The sequence below is a fragment of the Gopherus flavomarginatus genome, chromosome 11 (genome assembly GCF_025201925.1).
Source record: "Gopherus flavomarginatus isolate rGopFla2 chromosome 11, rGopFla2.mat.asm, whole genome shotgun sequence".
Classification (NCBI taxonomy): Eukaryota; Metazoa; Chordata; order Testudines; family Testudinidae; genus Gopherus; species Gopherus flavomarginatus.
The window spans coordinates 28,986,851-29,012,241 of record NC_066627.1 but is presented as its reverse complement, the minus strand read 5'-3'; the positions used below and the strand labels follow the sequence as shown (position 1 = coordinate 29,012,241).

Below are 25,391 nucleotides of genomic sequence, written 5' to 3'. Positions count from 1 at the left end.
TGAGACTAACTCTGTCTCCCAGCTAAAGTGCTAGGGTGAAGACTTACTTGTATTTTCATTGGGTCTTTGGTTAAGAGACTAGACCCATCAGAAGGGTCATTGTTCCCTATATAAAGCCTCATTGAACTGATTGATGATAGGGGAAACTGAGGCAGAGTGCCCGGCACTTGGCCAGCTGAGGGTGCTATAGTTAAGGTACACAGCCTGTGATGCTCTTTGTAGGAATGTTGTATAAGAACATAAAAACTGAGCTTCAGTCTGCTTTATAAGGAAAATAAGACTCCTAAGACTCTCTTCCTTCTCCCTCCTCCCCACAAAAATCTATAGAGGTTTTCCCTCTGGTTGTCTCAATTTCCCTTCTCTGCAGCATGCTGACAACTGACTGGTTGCCATTCTCCTCCACAAAAGTGGTTGTATTTCAAGAGTGTGTGTGGGTACACGTGTGTAAATGTCTCCCATTTGGTGTTCTTTACTTGTCACCACTGCTTTTGTGGCCACTGAGTAAAATGTTGCATGTCTTTAGCAAATCAGAGGATGCTGCTTGTATCTGCTTTGCCAGCCAAATGAGCAGCATAACACATCTGGAGGACGGCCACAGGCAAAACACAGGAGACAGAGGGTTAAGAAATGATAAACAGTTACAGCTCCTTATTGTAACAGAGAAGCAGTTGAGATCAGGCAAAAGAAAACAGTCTGATGGAATAATCCTGTTTTAAAAAAACACCTCTGAGTTTGTGAAGCAGGCAATGCAGAATTAATCTGTTAGCTTGCCCGAGATGAAATCAGCTCTACAGTGAGCCTTGTGGAGATTTCATCAGTTTTTCAGCCTTCCTTTAGGAGCAGCGCCTGACTCACTCAGTATGTGAGTCATGCACAAATCCGTGCCTCCTGCTATGTTGAATGTTACACTGTGAACGAACCCAGAGCGTGCCTTGATAATAGAAACTTTCAATAATACATGTGGTGCCACGTGACAGTGGAAAGATTACAGGTATTAAAGGCAATTTAGAATAATTTAGAATCAAGCCATTTTCAGAGCAGGCAATTAATCCAGTTGTATTTTTTTTAAAAAAGCTGCTGCGTTTGAACAAAATATACTTGGGTTAAGAGAGAGACTTGGAATTAAGTGAGACTTTTAAAAAAAATTAAGAATTTTAGCAAGGCTGTTGTAATCCTGCCACTATTGCCTGCATATTCAGATTATATTATGTGCTAGAAACTGTGCTTTTTTCCCCATTCAGGGGGCTCAGTACACTGGAAGGAAGACAAGTTAAAAATCTTTATTCTTTCTCTTACAAAATCACTGTAACTTGTGTTCAATACCCTATAAGTGAGTGGGTCTTTTGGCGGGGGGAGAGTTAATGGGGTAAAAGAAGGCTGGTTAGACACAAGGTGCTGTCTGATGGTAGCTGTTACAGCAGGGTGACTGGGGTGTCACAGCTCCTGGGTTCATTCCCATCTGCTCATGATTTGTTTTGAAACTTAGGCCAATTCACTTAATTGCCTCGTACCTCAGTTTACCCGTTTGTAAAATCGCTATAAACAAGGCTCACCCATTTCTAAGGGATTTTGTTCATCTTAATTGTTGAACATTCATTGATTTGTTTTAAAGTACTTTGAGACCCTTGGATAAAAGGAACTGCTTAAGTAGTGTGGTTGAACAGGACGTAAGGTACATCGGCAAGCTGCTTGCTCAGATTTACCAAGAGATAAATCTGTTCCAAGTAGCTAAGAATTTATGCACCGATGTTAGCCAACTAGAAGACTTTTAACTTGGTTGGAATACAACAATCTTTGTCTCTGATTTTGACATCAGTGTGGCAAAAATTGGCTCTTTCAGAGGTAAAAGAATTGTATACAATGCAAGTAGTAGCCACGTGTTCCAAAGGTTGTATTTGGGCTGTGCACCCAGATGCCCTGGTTTGGATTAGTGTATTGGGTAATTTTTATGCTCACATGTGGCTCTACAGACACACATGGGGTTTGCATGTATGCAGGTTGAGCTGGCTCAAAAGTATGTGTTTAGTTCTGTACTCAGTTTTCTGAGGACTGCCTATTCAAATAAATGCAGCATAAGGAGCACAGTATGATGTAGTAAATGGTCTCAAAGAAGTGCCAAGTCTGGCATTACAACAGTCTCCCAGCATTTTCATTCTCTGGGTATGTCTACATCTACAATTTTGCAGCGCTGGTTGTTACAGCTGTGTTAGTACATCTGTATAGGGCCAGCGCTGCAGAGTGGCCACACTTACAGCAACCAGTGCTGCAAGTGGTGTTAAATGTGGCCACACTGCAGCGCTGTTGGGAGTGGTGCATTGTGGGCGGCTATCCCACAGAGCACCTCGTCCCATATCGGTGCTGTGGCTTGTGGGAAGGGGAAGGAAGTGTGATTGTCTTTCCGCTTCCTGTTCCTGTTCCAACGCCCCGTGGTGCTTTGGTACACATTCGGAGCAGTGTGGCAGCATTGTGATTGTACAGCGCTTTTTCTGCGATTTTTTTTTATAAATGGATCCTGAGCAGCTGACGACCTTATTGATGAATGTTGCCAGCACATCGCGCTTGGCAGTGGAGCTATTCCTTCAGCTGCAGAGTGAGAGTGAGAGCGACAGTGAGAGTGACAGTGATAGTTAGGAGTCAGACGATGATATTGAATCGCCTCACTGTGAAGACAGTACATTGCTTGTGGCAGTAACAGACGTGCTCAGCTCCGTGGACCGGCGTGTTTGGGCTCGGGAAACCAGCACTCAGTGGTGGGATCAAATCGTCCTGCAATCCTGGGATGACGAGCAGTGGCTGCAGAAGTTTCGGATGAGAAAAGCCACTTTCATGGCACTGTGTGCTGAGCTCGCCCCTACCCTGCGGCGCAGGGACACGAGATTTAGAGCTGCCCTGCCTGTGGAGAAGCGGGTGGCTATTGCAATCTGGAAGCTGGCAACTCCAGACTGCTTCAGATCGGTGGCGAACCAGTTTGGAGTGGGAAAGTCTACCGTTGGAATGGTGCTGATGCAAGTTTGCAGGGCCATTAATCGCACCCTGCTAGGAAGAACCGTGACTCTTGGGAACGTGCAGGACATTGTAGATGGCTTTGCAGAAATGGGGTTCCCTAACTGTGAAGGGGCAATAGATGGGACTCATATTCCTATTCTGTCACCACCCCACCTGGCATCAGAGTATGTTAATCGCAAGGGGTATTTCTCCGTGGTTCTGCAAGCGCTTGTGGATCTCCGTGGGCGTTTCACTGACATTTACTCAGAATGGCCTTGAAAGGTGCATGATGCACGCATGTTTCGGAACAGTGCCCTGTTCAGGAGGCTGAGGGTCGGGACTTTTTTCCCAGACCGCAAGATCACAGTAGGGGACGTGGAAATGCCCACTGTGATCCTTGGAGACCCCGCTTACCCCTTAATGCCATGGCTCATGAAACCATATACAGGGAAGCTTGACAGGAGCAAGGACCGGTTCAACTACAGGCTGAGCCGGTGCAGAATGACTGTGGAGTGTGCTTTTGGCCGTTTGAAAGCTCACTGGCGCTGTCTTTATGGGAAGCTAGATTTGATGGAAAGCAGCATCACCGCAGTTATATCCGCGTGCTGCACCCTCCATAATATTTGTGAAGGGAAGGGTGAAAGATTCATTGAGGAATGGACCTCCGAGGTTCGACACCTGGAGGATGAGTTTGCTCAGCCAGAGAGCAGGGCTAATAGGGAGGCCCAGGAAAGGGCTTCAAGGATTAGGGATGCTTTAAGGGAGCAATTTGATGCTGAGAGCCAACAGTAATGTTTGATGCATTTGATGTGCTTTGCTTTACCTTGCTGTGTAATATTTCCCACTTCCAGCAACAATAAAACATAGTGAAAGAAATAGAAAGAAAAAACTTTATTCAACAAACAGTACATAACAGGCAAGGGGGTAGGGGTGGTGGACTGTACATTTACAGGTTTTAATATGTCCTATTTTGATCAATATTCCCTGTCTGCTGCACTTCAGCATTACTATGCTGCAGAACAGTGGGGGTGGAGTGAACAGGGTAAGAATTATAGTTATCAGGGCTGGTAGGTGATCTTATAGGTGTTGGGGGCAGCTGGGGATAATATGGAACTGGCTGCTGGAGAAAGCTGTTTTGTGGAAAGACTGGGGAACAAGGAAGAGGTCTTTGGGAAGGCTGTGGGTTACCATGGTACATATTTGTCTGCATGGCTACAAGAGACTCGAAAGACTCAGTTTGGCGAGACAGGAGGCTTATCATCTGCTTTGTGGTTTTTTTGGCAGACAATTCCTTTCTCCTGCTTTCTGTTTGCCTCCATTCATGTACACTCTTTCTCCAGTCCTGTACACTGCTTCTCCATTCATACGTCTTCTCTCTCCATTCCTCTGTATTCCTACTTTCTCTATTGTAGTGGCTCATAACAGACTTGATCAATTCCTCTTTTGATTTCCTAGGATTCCGTCTCAAGTTCTGCAACCTACGTGAGGCCGGTGATACAGCTGCAGTAGTCAAGGTCCCTAGAAAACAGAGATAGAACCATGTAATACACAGAGGCATCATTGTTTATTATCACAGTTTGAAGGACTTTTGAGAGTTTTGGTAGCATCCTTCTCACATACCTCACATAACACAGAGAGGGCAGGCAAGCTAAGTCATGGCGAGAAATGAGGTGAGTGGTTTTGCCCCGATTTCCCCTTGGGAGTGGGAATTGACCACTGGGTCACTGGGGTTTATCAGCAATGGGTACAGGGGGTAGCTGGTGTCCTGAAGAAGGGACAGTAGTGAACAAGAAGGTGGTGAGCTAGCTGCTTGGGGGGGGGGGGTTTCTTTGGTCCGTGTTCATGCCGTCCTGATGGTGAGGGGGGGTGTGGAAACACGGTGCTGGATGCCTGCTTGGATGGGGGTCGGGGAACACCAGAGCACACCGCGTGGCTGCGTACGTGCTGGGAGGGGGGGTGGGAAACACGGGAGCACACCGCAGGGCTGGGTGCCTGCTTGGATGGGGGTCGGGGAACACCAGAGCACAACGCGGGGAAGGATACCTGCTTGGAGGGGGGTCGGGGAACACCAGAGCACAACGCGGGGAAGGATACCTGCTTGGAGGGGGGGGGTCGGTGAACACCGGAGCACACCGCGGGGCTGGGTGCCTGCTTGGATGGGGGTCGGGGAACACCAGAGCACACCTCGGGGCTGGGTGCCTGCTTGGAGGGGGGGGTTGGTGAACACCGGAGCACACCGCGGGGCTGGGTGCCTGCTTGGATGGGGGTCAGGGAACACCAGAGCACACCTCGGGGCTGGGTGCCTGCTTGGATGGGGGTCGGGGAACACCAGAGCACAACGCGGGGAAGGATACCTGCTTGGAGGGGGGGGTCGGTGAACACCGGAGCACACCGCGGGGCTGGGTGCCTGCTTGGATGGGGGTCGGGGAACACCAGAGCACAACGCGGGGAAGGATACCTGCTTGGAGAGGGGGGTTGGTGAACACCGGAGCACACCGCGGGGCTGGGTGCCTGCTTGGATGGGGGTCGGGGAACACCAGAGCACACCGCGGGGCTGGGTGCCTGCTTGGGGGGGGGGGTGTCGGGGAACACCAGTGCACACCGCGTGGCTGCCTACGTGCTGGGAGGGGGAGTGGGAAACACGGGAGCACACCGCGGGGCTGCCTACGTGCTGGGAGGGGGGTGGGGGGGAAAACAGAGCGCCATGGGCTGGGGAACCGCGAATCTGGCGCCCTGCACTCAATTACCCCTAAACTCTCAACAGGGTTTCCTACTGCCAGACATATCACTGCTGCGTGTTACCTGGGAAGAGAGGGAGGGTCTTCTACAGGAATGTGGATACCGCCCTGGCCCCTATGCAGCTTGCCTGTGTGCAGCCATGGTCCCCCACCCCTCGCTGCACAGTGGATCGGACGAGTTAGCCTGACCGGGACAGGGACCACAGTGGCTCTCCCGATCAATTTGAGAAAGCAAATTGCAAACGCTCTTGCAGAAACATTTCAAGAGATTACCGAGGCAGATTACAGAGACGTGATAGATCAAATCAATGGGCTATTCCACGTTTAGGCATGCATGCAGGCAGCGATAACCAAAATCCTCCTCTCCCAAAACATAGAAATCTACTTACCCCGAGCACGATCCTCAGCTTCCTCCTCAACATCAGCTTCCAGCTGCTGCGACTGGCTAACCTCCTCCAGGCTTGAGAAGAGATCCTGGCTGCATGTGTCCTGGGACTCCGGGGTGTCTCCCTCCATGCCAGTAGCCTCACTGTCTCCGTCCTCTACAACATCCCCCACTGCTCCCTGCTCTGAACTCTCCATCGTGCTCCTAGGATTCGCAGTGGGGTCACACCCAAGTATGGCATCCAGCTCCTTGTAAAAGCGGCAGGTTGTGGGGGCAGCTCCTGAGCAGCGATTTCCCTCACGGGCTTTGCAGTATGCACTCCTCAGCTCTTTAATTTTTACCCTGCACTGCAAGGCGTCCCGTTCATGTCCCCTTCTCATCAAGGACTGCGATATCTGCCCATACGTATCATAATTTCTCCTTCTGGAGCGCAGCTGTGTTTGCACAGCCTCCTCTCCCCAAACACTAATGAGGTCCTGCAGCTCTGCATTGGTCCATGCTGGGGCTCGTTTGGTGCGTGGAGGCATGGTCGCTGAGTGATTGATAGATTAATTGCACTCCACACCTGGCTGAGCAAACAGGAAGGGGATTTTAAAATTTCCGGGGGCATTTAAAGGAGGGGTCAGGTGAGCACAGGGCAGTGGAGTTTGCTTGATTACCAGAGAGGCATCTTCAGGTATGCTGGGATACCTGCTTATGCCACGGAGGTCAACAAAAACGCTGGTGAGTGTCTACACCTGATGACCAGCGCTGGTGATCCAGCGCTGGATCCTCTACACCCGAGGCTCGACCGGGTGTACGGCCAGCGCTGCAAACAGGGAGTTGCAGCGCCGGTAGTGCCGTGCAGGTGTGTACACATCCTAAGTTGCAATGCTGTAACCCCCTCACCAGCGCTGCAACTCTGTAGTGTAGACAAGCCCTCTGTCATTCTTTTTGCTTTGCTTTCCCTTCCAATCACTGATCTATTGTTCCCTGCCCCTGATATTAGAGACAGGACTGACTGCTGTGCTCACTGTATTGAGTAACAGTATGGCACATTCAGCAACAGTTATGACCTCATCAACTACTGGCCTGGCTATGAGGTCTTAAGAGTGAGAGAGAAAGAGAGTGTGAGTGTGCGTGCACACGCTTGGCCTGGTCTAAGGCACAGTGCCAACTGTCCTGTTCTAAGTTTATTCTCTATCAGGTGTATCCAGGTGCACGATCAGATCTGCCGTGCTCTCAGCAGTTAGATAGTGAAGATACATATTGATGTTGGAGACTGATGATATTTCAAAGCAAATAGGCAAAACTGAGCAATGAAGGTGCTTACAGGAAATCTACAGTAAAGGGAAATGTCACAATAGCCTCTGACTCAACACTGGCTAAACAGCGTCTACAGTAATAAGTTAGCAGGGCTCTTCTGTTGTTCCACCCTGTTAGCATGTGTAGGAAGGCTGCAGGGGAGATGATGCTGGATTCTTGCTGACTCTCTGTAGCAAGTGGGGTTAATTAACTCAGCCAGAGAAAAACAGGTGTGGCAGTGGCTCTTGAGTCAGGGATAGACAAGTCTCTGCAGGGAAACCTGAGGAGTAGCTTAGTTTAGGGAGAAAACTTAATCTGAGGTTTATGTTTTTGTTTGTTACCCGCTTGCTGTATTGGTAAGTAGGGGACTTACCGCACTGTGTGTAGACTCTGTTCAGAGCAGAAACTCCACTTGCCATATACATACCCTGAGGAGTGTCCCTGGCGCATTGAAATTCATACTCATTGAAATATATATATGCACACTCATAAAATAATATATTCCTGTCCAGTAAAGTATTATGTTTCAATGTTCTGTTACACAATAAGCTTTTCAATAAAATGATGCATTATTTTCTATCACTGCTAACTGAAAATAACTGACTTCATTTTTTTCCTTTAGAAGTGTTTATTTTTGTGATGAAGGAGTCACATAAGTAATTCATGCAAGAAGCTTTGTAGATTTGTAAGGAGTTGAAATGAAAATCATTTAAAAACAATTCCGTATCCTATTACTAATACCACACCTATAAAAATTGAAACAATGTAATAAAAACAGAAATTCCAACAGTACGTGAAAATGTGCATTCTGATTTGCACAACTGATTTATGAACATAATCATGACCATGTGCAGTTGCAGCAATTCTGAATGAAAATGTCCATTTCTGTTCCCAAGAGGCCACTTGCGTGCACTTTTAGAATTTGTTCAAGTAATTGTGTCTCTGAGATTCAAAAAATCTGGGCTATACTTTCGGTTACTGTGTCTGCTTTCTTTATATTCTTTTCATTGCTTTTTGTTTACATGATGAAACGAGATTGGCAATTACACTTCGAATCTAATCTTGCTCATCTCAGTTAGAACTCAAGATAAAGTCAAGTATCAGAGGGGTAACCGTGTTAGTCTGGATTTGTAAAAGCAGCAAAGAATCCTGTGGCACCTTCTAGACTAACAGACGATTTGGAGCATGAGCTTTCGTGGGTGAATACCCACTTCGTCGGATGCATGTAGTGGAAATTTCCAGGGTCAGGTATATATATGCAAGCAAGAAGGAAGCTAAAGATAACGAGGTTAGTTCAGTCAGGGAGGATGAGGCCCTGTTCTAGCAGTTGAGGTGTGAAAACCAAGGGAGGAGAAACTGGTTTTGTAGCTGGCAAGCCATTCACAGTCTTTGTTTAATCCTGAGCTGATGATGTCAAATTTGCAGATGAACTGAAGCTCAGCAGTTTCTCTTTGAAGTCTGATCCTGAAGTTTTTTTCCTGCAGGATGGACACCTTAAAGTCTGCTATTATGTGGCCAGGGAGGTTGAGGTGTTCTCCTACAGGTTTTTGTATGTTGTCATTCCTAATATCTGATTTCTGTCCATTTATCCTCTTCCATAGAGACTGTCCAGTTTGGCCGATGTACATAGCAGAGGGGCATTGCTGGCATATGATGGCGTATATTACATTGGTGGACGTGCAGGTGAATGAACCGGTGATGGTGTGGCTGATCTGGTTAGGTCCTGTAATGGTGTCGGTGGTGTAGATATGTGGGCAGAGTTGGCATCGAAGTTTGTTGCATGGTTTGGTTCCTGAGCTAGAGTTAGTATGGTGCGCTGTGCAGTTACTGGTGAGAATATGCTTCAGGTTGGCAGGCTATCTGTGGGCGAGGACTGGCCTGCCACCGAAGGCCTATGAAAGTGTGGGATCATTGTCCAGGATGGGTTGTAGGTCCCTGATGATGCGTTGGAGTTGTTTTAGCTGGGGACTGTATGTGATGGCCAGTGGCATCCTATTGGTTTCTTTCTTGGGTTTGTCTTGCAGTAGGAGGCTTCTGGGTACACGTCTGGCTCTGTTGATCTGTTTCCTTATTTCCTCGTGCGAGTATTGTAGTTTTGAGAATGCTTGGTGGAGATTTTGTAGGTGTTGGTCTCTGTCTGAGGGGTTAGAGCAGATGCGGTTGTACCTCAGTGCTTGGCTGTAGACAATGGATCATGTGGTGTGCCAGGGATGGAAGCTGGAGGCATGAAGGTAGGCATTGCGGTCTGTAGGTTTTCGGTATAGAGTGGTGTTAATGTGACCATCACTTTTTTGCACCGTGGTGTCTAAGAAGTGGACGTCCCGCGTAGACTGGTCCAGGCTGAGGTTGATGGTGGGGTGAAGCTATTGAAATCGTGGTGGAATTTTTCCAGAGTCTCCTTCCGATGGGTCCAGATAATGAGGATGTCATCAATGTAGCATAGGTAGAGAAGGGGCGTGAGTGGACGAGAGCTGAGGAAGCGTTGTTCCGGGTCGGCCATAAAAATATTGGCATATTGTGGGGCCATGCAGGTGCCCATAGCGGTGCCACTGATCTGGAGGCATAGATTGTCATCAAATTTGAAATAGTTGTGTGTGAGGATGAAGGCACAGAGCCCAGCAGCCAATTGTGCTGTGGCATCATCAGGGATACTGTTCCTGACAGCTTGTATTTCATCTGTGTGTGGGATGTTTGTGTAGAGAGCCTCTACATCCATGATGGCTAGGATGGTGTTTTCTGAAAGGTCACCAATGCATTGTAGTTTCTTCAGGAAATCAGTGGTGTCACGGAGATAGCTGGGAGTGCTGGTGCATAGGATCTGAGTAGAGAGTATACATATCCAGACAGTCCTTCAGTGAGACTGCCAATGCCTGAGATGATGGGGCATCCAGGATTTTCGGGTTTGTGGATCTTGGGCTGTAGATAAAATAACCCTGGTCGGGGTTCTAAAGGTACGTTGATTTGTTCTGGTGTTAGTGTAGGGAATGTCCTGAGTAGATGGTGCAGTTTCTTAGTGTATTCCTCAGTGGGATCTGAGGGAAGTGGCCTGTAGAATTTGGTATTGGAGAGTTGTCTGGCGGCCTCCTTTTGGTGGTCAGACCTGTTCATGATGACAACAGCACCTCATTTATCAGCCTCTTTGATTATAATGTCAGGGTGGTTTCTGAGGCTGTGGATGGCATTGCGTTCTGCACGACTTAGGGTATGAGGCAAGCAATGTTGTTTTTCCACAATTTCTGCCTGTGCACGTTGGCGGAAGCATTCAGAGTATAGGTCCAGACTGTCATTTCGACCCTCAGGAGGAGTCCATGTGGAGTTCTTCTTCCTGTGCTGTTGGTGGGAGGGTAACTGTGTATCAGTGCACTGTTCAGTGTTGTCCTGAAAGTATTCTTTGAGTTGGAGATGGCGAAAGTAGGCTTCCAGATCGCCGCAGTACTATATCATGTTGGTGGGGGTGACAGGGCAGAAAGAGAGTCCTCAAGATAGGACAGACTTTTCTTCTGGACTGAGTGTGTGGTTGAATAGATTGACGATACTGCTGGGTGGGTTGGGGGTACCACTGTTGTGGCCCCATGTGGCAGGTAGGAGTTTAGACAGCTTACAGTCCTTTTTCCTTTGTAGAGAGATGAAGTGAGTAATGTAGATCTCCTGTCTTATTTTAATGAAGTCTGTTTGTATGGAAGTTTGGTTATTAATGAGTCTCCCAGGGTGGAGAGCTCATTTTTGATGTTTTCCTGTTTGCTGTATAGGATGATGATGATCAGGTGGATGAACCATCACCGGTTCATTCACCTGCATGTCCACCAATGTAATATACGCCATCACATGCCAGCAATGCCCCTCTGCTATGTACATCGGCCAAACTGGACAGTCGCTACGGAAAAGGATAAATGGACACAAATCAGATATTAGGAATGGCAAAATACAAAAACCTGTAAGAGAACACTTCAACCTCCCTGGCCACACAATAGCAGATCTTAAGGTGTCCATCCTGCAGCAAAAAAACTTCAAGATCAGACTTCAAAGAGAAACTGCTGAGCTTCAGTTCATCTGCAAATTTGACACCATCAGCTCAGGATTAAACAAAGACTGTGAATGGCATTCCAACTACAAAACCAGTTTCTCCTCCCTTGGTTCTCACACTTCAACTGCTAGAACAGGGCCTCATCCTCCCTGACTGAACTAACCTCATTATCTCTAGCTTGCTTCTTGCTTGCATATATATACCTGCCCCTGGAAATTTCCACTACATGCATCCGACGAAGTGGGTATTCACCCATGAAAGCTCATGCTCCAAAACGTCTGTTAGTCTATAAGGTGCCACAGGATTCTTTGCTGCTTTTAAAGATAAAGTCACTGGTCTTGAACTCTGTGTCTCCCCATTGGTAATAAAACCAAATATAAATTTGATCTTCCACTCACCATCCTTCCCAGCACACTTCTTTCAAGGGTAATAAGATGGAAATAATAAACATTTACGTCAGTTGAATGGTCACACAATAGAACTGATTCTCCCTTCACATTACTCCAATGTAAATATGGAATAAATCTACTGATCATGATGACTCAAAACCTGTGTAAGTGAGATCAGTATCCAGTCCAGTAAGTGCATTCTATACTAAGGAGGATTTTAATCACAGCAAAGAAATAGTAGTGGGCATTTTTTAGTAGGGATTTGGGGAAAAAATCCTTTATTTTCTAAAATTTGTTCTTATTGTGTGTTAGACTTATAGAAGAACAAGTGTTTTCTCCTTGCAGATTTCACAATGACAAAGAACAAAGCTGTAGCAATAACACAGAGAGCCTACTTAAAAAAAAATGCTTTTCTTTGTTTTTCCAGCGTAATTAAACAGAACAATGATTATGAGTAAGAAACTTCACCATGTACACTGTTTCCACAGCTACCATTTTGATACCTCATTTATTCTTATACATACAAAATGTCTTTAACAAAAGTCATAGGGTTTTTTTATTTCTGACTCCTATCTTGTCCACCCAGTCAATTAGAAGGAGATGGACTAACCTGTCCCCAAACAACGATACATCCAGGGAGAGATCGTAAAGATAAAATATGTTGCAAACATACACATTCTGCTTTTGCTTGCTAGAAATCTACTGGTCTACCTGCTATGTAGTTCCACTTTCATTAACCTCTTTAATCATGTACTTGTATTTGATCATCAAAATGCTTAATAATGTACATTCTGTTCCCAGCCCTGGAATAATACCCAGTTATATGAATCCATGATAGATTATTTTAATAAAATCAGTAATTGCCTTTTATTGTTTTAAATTATGATCTTGACGTTTGTTGAGTAACAATAGTGTCTTAGGTATAGCAGGACTAAAGCTCTTTTTATCGTTATATAACCTAACATAAAGTGGATTTAGCAAATGCTAATGCACATGCTTTTTTTTTAATATAGTGCTTAATTATCATGAAGCTTGTTTATGAGTTAAGATTCAGCAGCTTGGCTAAATATAGAAGTGAGAGTAGAGATGGTCTTGTATGCAAGTACAGGCCTGGCAGTCTGTACATGCTGGATTCTTTTCCTCTCTTACCTGTAGGCTTTGCTTTCTATGTTAGTTTGGTAGGGTGAGTACTAACACGTGGCATTTCAGCCAGTACTTGTGGTAGATGGCTGCAGATGCCCACTGCCCCAGTGGGAGATCTCTGCCGTTGGGAGCTGACTGGAGTACAATGGCACCAGGAACTCTGTCCTTGGTGGTCCCTGCTACTCCCCATGAAAGAGGCTGGAGGAGCTGTCTCTATGCAAGTACTGTTCTACTTGTTGGTCATGACCCTGCCTTCACCCTCCTCACCTATGGAAGGTTAGCCCATCTGTCAGATCTGGCTTCATCCAGCATTTGTACTTGGACAGGTGAGGTCTGGGGTTGAGACAACCTGTGGAGGGATGCTGAGAGTGGATGTTAATTGCACACACACTCCATCCTGCAGAGGAGTCAAAATCCAGGTACTCATCCGTTCTAATCAGTCTGTTTCATGACTTGTCCACCTCCCTGTGATGTATTTTAGTTGACAGGCTTAAACCATTGTAAAGAGATCCCAGGATGGAAGACATCAGAGTATTGATAGCGGGGTGCATATAGGCTCCCTTTCAGTTTTACGCTGAAATTCATTTGAGGTGTTAACTACCCTACAAGGGAAGAAAACTTGTAGAGCTTCTTAAAATGTTTAACAGAGCCTGTGTTATAAATTCATTTCATTAAAACACTGAGGTTCACAAACGTCTAACAAATCTGGGCCTGGTTTCAAATGAATTTAAATTGATTTTTGGTTTTGCTTCCAGATCATGCAAAAGTTGGGGTTTAACATGCTTTTGGCAAGGAACCAGGGGATGCTTGATGGCTTCCGTAGAGTTTTGGTTGTGTTTTGAATGCAGAAATCAAAGTAAAACTTGGGGAACGGGAATAAACCCAGAGAAACCAAAAACTTAAGGAATGTTTTTTATCAACTGTCAAGTTAACAATCCAAGGAGCTCAGTTCCACGCTGACCCGAATGCACACTTGTTAACTCACATATTTCACCTGTAGGTATTCATAAAGGAAATCACATGGCAGGATTCTTCCCTAAAAATACCCTTATAAAGGTCCTATTTTAGTTCTGAGACTTATTCAGACATTATCATAATAGTTAATTGTAGGGAGTTCATTATCAGTAACACATTGTTTGATCAGCAATCAGTTGCCTATCTTTCTGTCTTCTCTCTAAAACCTACTTTCCACTATAATCTCCTTCCTTCAGCCTTTTCCATGATATCTGTTAAGAGCAGCGACAGCCGAACTGGCTTAAAATACTTTTTAAACACAAAATAGGGCTGTGACGTATTATGCCTTGGGGGAGTGCCCTGTAACCACCATATTCCTCATCTGTATATAATTGTTATATTGCTCATAAAACATGCCATGGGAGATATCAGGGAAAAGGTTGATTGGCTGAAAGTCACTGTTCTATCTAAATATGTATATCTTTAGTGCATATGAAGTTATGAGATGGTGTTGTAGGGTTGTCACTTAAACATGCTGTAAATTGGGGAATCAGCCAGATATTAGCTCCCCAGAAGCAACAACAAGGAAAGTAACCAACACCCGGGTGGGATGTCAAACAACCCATCAACAGTGATTGTCCAGCAAGGGAGCTACAATTCAATGACTCGCTTGCATAAGGCCACACCAGAGGAATTGCTCAGCCTTGCCTGGGGACTCAGCAATGCCCCCCAGGCACGTCTGGATTTGTGTTCTCCAAGCGCATGGGATTGAGGGTATAAAACAGAACACAAGGGTCCCATTCTTGGCCTTTCTCCTGCCCCACCTATGCTGCAAGCAACAAGGACACTGAGAAGACTTAAGACCCAACAGAGGAGGCTGACCCAGATTTCAAGGGTGAAATCTGTGTACTGTGAACTACAGTATCACAGTAGGGTGAGAAAAACTTCTTAATCTAGATGTTGCCCAGTCTAACAGTCTCAGGCTGCAGTCTAATAGGATTGAGAGAGTTTAAACAGTGTGCTTTTATTTTATTTTATTTTTATTTTTATTTTGGTAACTAACTCTGACTTTTTGCCTATTATCTATAATCACTTAAAATCTATCTTTTGTAGTCAATACATTTATTTAACTGCTTATCTTTACCAGTGAGTTTGCCAGACATGTTTGATAAGGGTGCTTGCTCAGGTTTCCAAAGGCAGATGTATATCCACTTTCTATTGATGAAGTGGTGAACCAATTAATAAATTTGCACTTCTCATCTAGAGCAGTGCAAGACAGTATATTCCTAAGGTACAGTGCTGGGAGGGATTTGACTGGTGCCTTTCTCTATGTGATTCATGAGTGGTTCTGGGAACATTCATGCAATCTAGCTGGCAGGGGGGCTCCATGTGCAGTTGTGCTGAATAATAACAGGACCTGGAGAGATTTGCTGCTTGTCGGTAGCAAAGCGTTGTCCCACAGTCCCAGGCTGCACCCTGGGGATCCCATCACAAGGCCTAAATCCTATTCCAGCCAAATTCTCTTCTTATGTCTTCCTGCTCTCAGAAGAAGACAGAGCCAAGAGACTACAGTACTATTGAAACATTGTCTATCTCCTTCTGTTTAATCTCGGTTTTGTCTGTCTAATCTATCAAGGCATTTATAACTCATTTTTGCTGTCTCGGCATTAAAATGTGATAGGCAGAGTTTACATGCATTGCCTTGTTTCTTGGATGAGCCAGCAATTGTGCTTTGGCACCGACAGACATGCTGAGCTTCAGGGATGAACACAGTTGTCTGTCAGACTGACATGTCCACATTGTCAGAGAAAGAGAGAGAGAGAGAGACCACTGTCAGTTAGAACCAGCTGTCTGTGATGATTTGTCTTATTGGCTAAGAAATGAACTGTGGAGTTGAATGAACAAACCCCCACCAAACATAGGCCATGCTACTTAGATGCTCTTGCTTTTTGTTTCTCCAGTAGTTTTCAGAGTGGTGGATGGGGTCCCACTTCCATCAGCCCAGGAATATGCCAAAGGGGGCTTTCATTGTCTTAAGGATGTTTGATCTGTTGGAACAGGAATCACTGAAGACTGTGTGGTTTAGTGCATAGGCATGAAATCCAGGAGACCTTTCCTCAGGCACTAACTCACTGGGACCTTGGGCAAATCACTTTACCTCTGTCAGTTTTCCCATCTGTAAAACGAGAATTGTAAAACTTTTTGAGATCTACAAATGAAAAACTCTTTACAGGTTAACTCTTCCATTGTTCACATGGAAATGTTGTACTGTCTCTATTTGGTAACAGAACTATACATTTCATGCAGTTCTCAAGTGTATCAGGTTTTGCAAAACATGCTATCTTTAGAGGTGAACGAGACTGGCCATTGCATAGTGCCACCAAATCAGTGTTCTGCAGATGGGAGAACAAAGCCAGATATCTATAGTATAGTGGAACTGGTATTAGGATCTCCTGACTTCCAGCTTGAGTTTCTCTCTTGCCACTGACTGCTATTTTATGTCTGTGCACCCCCTAGTCCTTATTACCAGTTATGATCATACAAAATCCTAGAAGGCAGGTAATTATTAGTGTTGCCAGTCAAGGAGCTGCTTAGCTTATGTATGGGACCATAGCAGCCTGCACTTGCCTTCAGAATCTGAGTGATGCAAACAGCCCAACATTCATTTCTGTTTACCTCTATTAAAGGGCGTCATAAACGGATAGTTAAGAGTTAATGGAACAGAAGTACTTCATATCTCTTTTGCCTGTAAAGGGTTAACAAGATCAGTGAGCCAGGCTGTCACCTGACCAGAGGACCAATCAGGGGACAGGATACTTTCAGATCTTGAGGGAGGGAAGTTTGTGTGTGTGCTGTTAGTTTTTGGTTGTTGTTCACTCTGGGGGCTCAGAGGGACCAGATGTGCAACCAGGTTTCTCTCCAATCTCTCCAATACAGGCTCTTATAAGGTCAGAATAGTGAGTACTAGGTAGATAAAGCGAGTTAGGCTTATGTTTGTTTTCTTTATTTGCAAATGTGTATTTGGCTGGGAGGAGTTCAAATGTGTATTTGGCTGGAAGGATTTTAATTTATACTTGAATACTTAGGCTGGGAGGGTGTTCCCAGTGTCTATAGCTGAAAGACCCTGTACATATTCCATCTTAAATTTACAAAGATAATTTTTACTGTTTTTCTTTCTTTAATTAAAAGTTTTTCTTGTTTAAGAACCTGATTGTTTTTTTTATTCTGGTGAGACCCCAGGGGGCGGGGCCTGGATTCACCAGGGAATTGGTGGGGAGAAAGGAGGGAAGGGGGAGAGAGGGGCTAATTTCTCTCTGTGTTAGGATTACTGTCTCTCTCAGGGAGAATCTGGGAGGGGAAGAGAGAAGGAGGGGGGAAAGTGCATTTTCCTCTCTGTTTTAAGATTCAAGGAGTTTGAATCACAGTGATCTTCCAGGGTAACCCAGGGAGGGGAAGCCTGGGAGAGGCAACGGTGAGGGAAAGGGTTTTCTTTCCTTGTGTTAAGATCCAGAGGGTCTGGGTCTTGGGGGTCCCCGGGCAAGGTTTTGGGGGGACCAGAGTGTACCAGGCACTGGAATTCCTGGTTCGTGGCAGCGCTACAAGTACTAAGTTGGTAATTAAGCTTAGAGGAATTCATGCTGGTACCCCATTTTTTGGACGCTAAGGTTCAGAGTGGGGAATTATACCATGACAAGGGGCTATAGAGCCCTACTGATTTAATCCCTTTCACATTTTGTAGGACATCTCTGTAAGGGATATCCATCAAGAAGGTAAAACTACACTGTTAATTAGATTTCTTAATATAAGTTGATGACTCTGAAGTTCAGGCTTTCAGTGTCTGCAAGTGAAATCCAGGAAACTTAAGAGCTAGCACTACATTTTGCAGCTAGAACTCTTTCTTCATAATAGAAAATGGACACAGAGGTTAACTGACTCACGCAAGGCCACATTTAAGTTTGTGTCAGTATCCAAGATATTGGATGTAAAATCAGCTCTGCTATGTAGACTGAAGAGTGAAGCTGCCTATGACAGAAAAATGTTTTCTGATCATCAGCCTTGGGGTTACCACCAGGCTGGGAAGGGCAGACATATTCCAATTGGCTAAGCCAGCAATAATATTTAGACTGGCATTATTCTGATGCTTATCTGAAGTGACCTAAATTTCCAGCTTCTAAACGTTTGGAGATGAGGTTAAGTTTTGGTTTGGCGAACACAGTAAATCCTCCTTGATGCTTATGCAGAGCTCATCTGAACTGTTTTAACTGAACAAAGAACGATATACTGCTCTTGAACGCCTAGGGCTCAACAATGCTTATACAGCTTCTCTCTTGCTTTGGTTTCAATTTAGCTGACTAACAAGCTATTTTTCCTGTGCCCTCTGCAGCATTACCCATTTTCCTCTCCCTCTGGAGAGCTGTATTAAGTTACTGACTACATGGGTGAATTTAGTGGCCTCAACTCAACCCCTGTGGAATTGTTTCAGGGTGCTGGTCCTGGGCACCGTTTGCTCAAGAGTCTTCCCTGCATCCTACTCCAAGGCTTGCCCCTTTAAGACTGAGAAGCATGAGTGAAGGAGCAAGTTGACAATGGTCCTGTGACTGCAAGCTGCAAGTAGTGTCTCCAGACATGGAAATCGCCTGCTGTAAAGGAAACTGCCTATCCTTGATAAGAAGAGATTTGGCCTCCAAGGGGCTCTCCATAGTATCCAGGAAGGGCTACATAGTTGGGGAAGGAAGTTATCTCTCAATTTCCCAGCTGACAGGAGACAGAAAAGTGTTTCTTGCTAGGCATTTTGTATTATTTTACACCAGGTGTTGATCCTGCTTTGAGTGGGGGGTTGGACTAGATGACCTCCTGAGGTTTCTTCCAACCCTAATCTTCTATGATATATACCGTCTATTATTTAACATAAACTACCCCGAAGAAAGGGACATGGAACCTGATTTAAGTGCTTTGATGTTATCTGGGCTTCTTTGGCTTACATGAATTTATCCAGAGCAGAAAGCCAGTGACATGCTGTGGGCACAAGTCAGTGTGCTTGGGCTGGTCAGCCTAGTCTGGAATAACAGGGAATGTGAAAGAAGCAAGGGCATTAATCTCCATCCCTCTCTAACACACACGCCCACAAGTTTTTCTTACTCTTTTTCTTTTTTAAGAGAACTTAAACAAAACCCTTGGAAAGCTGCTGCACCTGTCACACTAATTTTTCTTCCCTTTGGGCTCTGTGTCTGTGTAACCTACCACTAGGAAACAGAATTTAATCAGTGGACATCTGCACTGTTAATAAACTCTGCTTCACATCCTCTGTAGGGTCAGGAGACATGGGCAATGGTGCCTCAGAGCAATACGGACACCTTCTGCTTGATGCCGCGTCATTACTGACAGCACCAATTTCTTGCAATTAGGCTCCTGCAGCAGGTAGTTAACCTGAAGGGCAACAAGTGATTGTCTCAGTTTAGCTTTGCTGCTCAGCTCTAGCTTCATATTCAGAACATGGTGTTTTATTTTAAGCTTCTCCTTCCCCCCTTCTTCCACGGGAGGGGTTTAAAGCAGACATCTGCTATTAACAACCTACATCAACCTTCCTATTCCTATGGCTCACCTTGAGCCATTGAAGAGGGAAAGAAATCATATCATCTGCACCACTCAAGAAGGAATGACAAGAACAGCCACCAAAATGGACCATCTATTCATGGTGTCAGCATGAGATACATACTGTGAACATGTCAGATGACACTTACAAGTAGAGAGCAGCTTGCTTCCTGGTCCTTGGACCAAGACCACATCTGAAGATTTGTGGATCAAGCTGTTTTGTTTTCTGGACACTTGTCCAGAGCTAGTGCTTAGAAAAAATTATTAGTCTGGAAAACATTCACAGCAGTCTACCAAAGCATAGGTGACACTGAACTTATTAAAATATTGTTTTCAATCCTTTGTTATTGAATGAATCATTCATTAGCACTTAATTGTTCCACAGTACTTAAATAAAAGTTAGCAATCGTAGCTCTGTTGTGGTTCCCCCTCCGAGTGAATCCCAAAGACTGGATTGCTTTGCTTGGCTTTAAGAGCAGTTACAGTAGCCCGATTATACTTGTTTCTTTGGTATTTTCTCCCTCAAATTTCACAGAGATGTTTGAAGTCCGTGAGAGCATGAAAGCTTCAGTTCATGGAAGTTGTATAAATATATTAATAAATTAGGTAACACCCAGATAGTCAAATTAGATTATGCCGATTGCTATCTTTCTATGTTTGTTTGTTTGTTTTTTCCCTCTGCTCCAATTCAAACATATGGTTAGCAGCCTCTCTTTCAAACACCAAGTGCTAGGTTAATGCTTTATAGGCTTGACATGCTTCATTTGAAAGCTAAGATTTAGGATTTTAGATGGCATGAATCATTTTGCTTCTAGCTGTGGTGGTTTTTGTGATAGCGGCCACTTAAGCCATGTTGAAAAATTAAAGCAAGATCTAATCAGTGTAGCATCATTTTAAGGACTGATATCTTGCAAACACTATGCTAGAAACAAGCGCCCTGTGCCAATGAAATGCCCAGGTTTCTCAGAGGAATTAAGGAAAAGCAAGGAGAGAAATCTTAGCCTCCCAGTAGTTCAAAGCACATGTATAAGCTCAGGTGGTTTGCGAGATCAGACATTAAAACCATCTCTAGTCCTTAGGATCAGGAGGGATTTTTAGCACTGGCCCAGGACACAATATATAGCCGGTCTCAGACCTTGAACCACTGTACTTCTCTATGCCCTGAAAGGGCTCACAAAACATTTGGCATTCCTTTCAGTAGCAAGACAGAGAAGTACAACAGAATGGAGCCATCTCCTTTCAAATTTTGCATTAACATCACTTTGTTCTTCTATGGCCCTTTTCATCTGAGGATTTAGTCACCTCACATACAAACATTAGCTAATTAAAACTTGATCCCTGTGAGGTGGGTACTTTATCTTAAAAAGGGCCAGCTTTTTAAAAAATGACACTTCACTGCATATTCTTCACAATGGTATTATGATAGGATTATGGTGCATTTTGCACAAGATAAGTCATGTGAGGTGTCATTAGAAGAGTCATGATTTGCTGAATATGATTATCCTAGCTGTATGCATGTATAATTTCTGTATCTGAAGTTAGGAATATTGACTATGTATCAATTGCAAAAGTGTTTGCATCTGGGGAACACCCATCAAATAAAATGCAACCAGTCTGGCTGGTTAGTCAATAAACCATTAGGGAGAACAATAGGGAGAATCTTTGAAGATTCTAATCTTCCACCTGCTTGAGAAGCTTTCTGGGATGCTGCTTTTACACTGCAGGGTCATATGATCGTGTCACCTGGTATTGGACACCATCCTGGACTGCTGATATTTTTCCACTGGTAAGGGGCGGGGATCAAACTGGGAAACAAAGGATTCCTACCCTATATAAATCCTATTTAAGGCTGGCGAGTGAGTTAATCTGGCTTAGTTCTTCACTGAATCCCTGCCCAAGATGACGGCTAAAAACACCTAAGACTGAACTGGGGAAGAATTGGACCCAGGCTAGAAAGTGTCTGGCCTGTGAAAGATATCTGGAATTCTAAGCTGCAGGCACTCCAGAGGGGATGTGCACTTGAGTACTGGGCAATTCCCAAACTGAGTCTTCCCACACAGAGCTGATTTCAGTGTTTGTTTTTTTCTGCAACTGGATGTGGCCGGGTGTGTGTATGTGTGAGCTGGAGGAGGCTTGAGGGCCTGGCTCAGCAGGACAGGGTGAGAGAGCCCAGGCTGGTGGAACTGATTGGGTGCAGAGGGACCCCAGTGTATCAAGTGGCATCCCGGAGTGGGGAGTAACCCACCACACCCGCCATATGCAAAAGCTATATAAGGCAGGGAGTGACATCAACTGTGGTTCTTCACTGCCCTGATAAGAGGACTCCTGGAAACTCCTGAGGAACAAAGACTGAACTAGAGGAAGTGCTGGGCCCAGGCTAAAGGGATTTCTATCCTGTGTATGAAACACCTGGGGATTCCAAGCTGTAAAGCAAGTGCAGATCCCTTAAGGATCTGCAGCCTGCTTGTATCATTTCTCAGGGTGAGAATCTAATTCATATACAATCTATCTATATATTAAGCTTAGTTTTCACTTTTGTTTATTTGCTAGGTAATCTGCTTTGATCTGTCTTCTATCCCTTATAATCATTAAAATCTTTTTTTTGTAGTTAATAAACTTGTTTTTGTTTTTAATCTAACCCAGTGAGCTTTGACTGGAGTGGTTGGGGAAAATCTCTGCTTGGTTACCACAAGTGTGCATTGTTCTCTTCACACTAAGGGAGAGGCAAACCAGATATTAAATCCATATACTGTCCAGATTTGACCAGGGCAGGATGGTACAGCTCTGGGGTCCCAGGCTGGGAAGCTGGTGGTTAGAGAGCCTGTGTGTAACTGCGGCTGGGTGTGTCCCTACCTGTATGAATGCTGGTGAAAGTGCAGGCTGGAGGGCTTTGTAATTTGTCACAGCAGTACAGTGCGAGAGGGAGCCCAAGCTGGTGTGTCAGGGGGCTCAATGGTTCCCCACAGGTGGCACCCATCACAGGTACTTTTTTTTTTTTTTTAAAGGGTCAGTTTTTTTAAAACTGAGCAGAAGCTCAGGGCTGTGCACAAAAATGCTGATGTAGTCAAAAGTTTAATCTGTATGCAATAACCATGCGCTGATCCATGTTGTAGCCATCTACCCTTTTGGAAATCAGGCCTTAATAGACTCAACTAAGGTCATACAGGAAATTCATAGGTGAGCTAGGAATGAACTCAGATTTCCCAACTTTCAGCCACATGACTTGACTGCCAGACCGCCCTTCTGCTATGTAATAAACACCCCCCAGGTCAAGTTGGTGAGGGAAGTCTACCAGTGGTAGCCCTACAAGAGACCTGATGAGGTCCTTCACTCCAAGCCTTCCAGCATCGATAGGCAGGGAACATTTGGGAGGCTACTCACTGTCCCGAAGGGGGACAAAGACCAAGCAGATACTTGATCTCAGCCAATAGGGACCATGTCAACTAAATATGGAGCAGAATTATTGGGTCAGAGCCCAAATCCACCACCTCTGTTTCCTCTCCTCTCCTTTCTTCCTTAAATGCTGGGAAGGTGAACAGCATGAATATGAAGCCACCCAGAACATGTCAGTACTGTTGATGGCTTATGGTCGACTGTATCATACATTATTTAATAGACTGTGGGTCATGGGATGTATTAGGATTTGATATCTCCATTCCAAGTCTATAGAAATTAAACTGATTGACTACTCATCTGATGTTTACTGGTGGTAAATTGACTACTGATTGATTAGAAATGCTATCATTTTTCTTGTTTGTTCTCAGCTTGTTCTTGGGGGTGGGGGGGGAAATAATTCATTACCACATTACAAAAAGTGAGTGGAGGTGATGCAATAGATTCCGCTGTGCATGTATACCACTGAACATCTGGTAATAAGACTGCAGCATAGAGAAGTATATTTAAGAAACTGAAACTGCTGAAGGAATAAATAGACAAGAGACTAGGACTGCTGTCCTTTAAGAACAACAAACCATTCCTGGCTTTAAAATGTGTAAAAAAAATGTTTTGTGCTGCAGAGGAAATGAGACTGGAAACAGAAGAGCATTTTCTAAATTATATGGTTTTGGTTCTCTGAGAAATTGCGATTGAGACGGAGAGAAGAGGGTGAGAGAGAATATAAAACCTTCAGTGTTTACTTCAATTCACTGACTTAATTCCAGGCAGGTTTCCTGTTCTCCAAACCTAGAGCTTGAATAGTTGTATTTGTTTTCCCTCCCTCAAGAAACTAAAAGGCCATTTGATGGCCAATACCTACCCCCTGGACAGACTGCAGATAAATCTGAATGCTGCAGTAGCCTCATTTCCTTTTGCTGGACTCAGAAAATAGGAGACAAATCAACTGGAGATTGGGTACCCTAAAAATAGTTGTTAGAAGGACACTGCATGATGCATCATGTAGTGCAGATTGTTAGTAGAGAGAGGTCTCTAAATATGAGTCACAGATTTAGCCTAAACCCTTTATTTTGTGACTTCTCTACCTACTAATGCTACCCTAATGAAAGATTAAGGAAAGGCCTAAGGGCTGCATCTCGGAGAATCTACAGAAAAATGCTAAGTATCTGTTGGAAACTGGGATGGAGATCTCACAGAACTGGGTTTCTGACATTTCTGGTCCTGGTAGGAACTACAAAGTGCAGAGGTGAGCAAGGAAATTAGAGGGAAAGTTTAAGTCAAACTCCAGAACATTTTGTCTGTCAGGTTTGGAGGTGAAAGTCTGGGCGAGGTTACATTAAAATCAGAACCAGTCCTTACCCATTGCACCAATGCATTGACCAAATCTGACACCAGTATACCTGGCACCCCCAAGTTAATTATTCATTCCTTAATATGAATAATGTAAAGACAATAACTGTAATTAAATCACTATTTTAAATTTTATGGTGTTTTTAAATTGCCATCTGCAGCTGCCTGGGTGTCTCCAAGCATGAATGTTTTTGCTTTTGCCTTGCTGTGTTCTGAGGCCTCAAGTCTCCTAGTGATTGTGGGGTCTGAATAAAGGGGGGCGCTGAAGGAAGAACCACCTTTATCTTTTGTTATTTCAATATTCTTTTCCTTTGATGGAGCCTGGAAATCGTGTGCCAGTCTTTGCACTTTCAGGGGCTGGTGTTTTTCACAGACGCATTCTTTTGGTTCTTTTAATTGCCTACGGTGATGATCCACTGTAGAAAAGTTCATTTTTCACATTCTATAAACCCCTGTTGACAAAACATCTATGGTAAGAGTAGGGGTAGGAAGTGATTACTTATGCTGACTGGGATTGAAGATGTTTTTTCTCACATCTTTTCTATTCTAGAAATGTCAGATTAATGGTTGTGTCCCAAATACAGTTTGATTGTTTTATATGCTGCATCCATTTCTGCCTGTGGAGATGTATCCTGTCTGATGATCAGGATTACGATGTTGGAAACAAAATAGTTTGGCTAACATTACATCATATCAACTAGGAATAGAATTAATAGGCTCTTTGTTCCCATCTCTAAACACTAGAGCATCCTTCCTCACATCGAAAGATGAAGGCAATTGCCTAGCCTGATTTTTTTTTAACTTGTGTCTTAAACATTCCCAATGTTTCGCCATTACAAAGCCACACAACAGTGAGATACTGCAGTGATGGATGTTCCATATAGATATTCTAGACTGTTAGGAGCCCATCATTATCTTCAGAAACCCATAACTTTTGAACTGTATAGTTATGGCAGGACCACACACACACAGTCCATTCTCCACTGCCTGCCCCCGTTTCAAAACACTAATATCACTAATGTAAAGGGAAACAACATTTTCTCACTAACAAAAATAACCCAGAAACTTGAGTGAGGAAGCTGTTCTTACACATCACTCCTTGTAAAATCCTCACTGCTAGACAATATCCTTCAGTTAATGAGGCAGAATATCCT

At 44.4% G+C, this 25,391-nt stretch overlaps 3 protein-coding genes across 7 annotated transcripts in view; 1 reads left to right on the top strand and 2 right to left on the bottom strand.

Moving 5' to 3' along the window:
- Window positions 1–25,391, bottom strand: part of LOC127030720 (uncharacterized) — a 549,169-nt gene that overhangs the window by 231,744 nt on the left and 292,034 nt on the right. The gene's annotated exons all lie outside the window — the stretch shown is intronic.
- Window positions 1–25,391, top strand: part of PTPRT (protein tyrosine phosphatase receptor type T) — a 778,873-nt gene that overhangs the window by 476,402 nt on the left and 277,080 nt on the right. The window lies entirely within an intron of this gene.
- LOC127030715 (zinc finger and SCAN domain-containing protein 29-like) lies at window positions 3,862–6,931 on the bottom strand. Its single transcript, XM_050917440.1, has 2 exons — window positions 6,113–6,931; window positions 3,862–4,503 (listed from the first exon to the last, which is right to left on the bottom strand). Exons 1-2 carry the CDS (start codon window positions 6,633–6,635, stop codon window positions 3,941–3,943), a joined length of 1,086 nt encoding a protein of 361 aa, XP_050773397.1. The 5' UTR covers window positions 6,636–6,931; the 3' UTR covers window positions 3,862–3,940.

Excerpts from the sequence above, each read along its gene's own strand:
- LOC127030715 (XM_050917440.1), bottom strand. The coding sequence starts at position 6,635 with ATGCCTCCACGCACCAAACGAGCCCCAGCATGGACCAATGCAGAGCTG. Across the intron at positions 4,504-6,112 it reads AGCTGAGGATCGTGCTCGGG|GGACCTTGACTACTGCAGCT; the intron begins GTAAGTAGATTT and ends TCTGTTTTCTAG.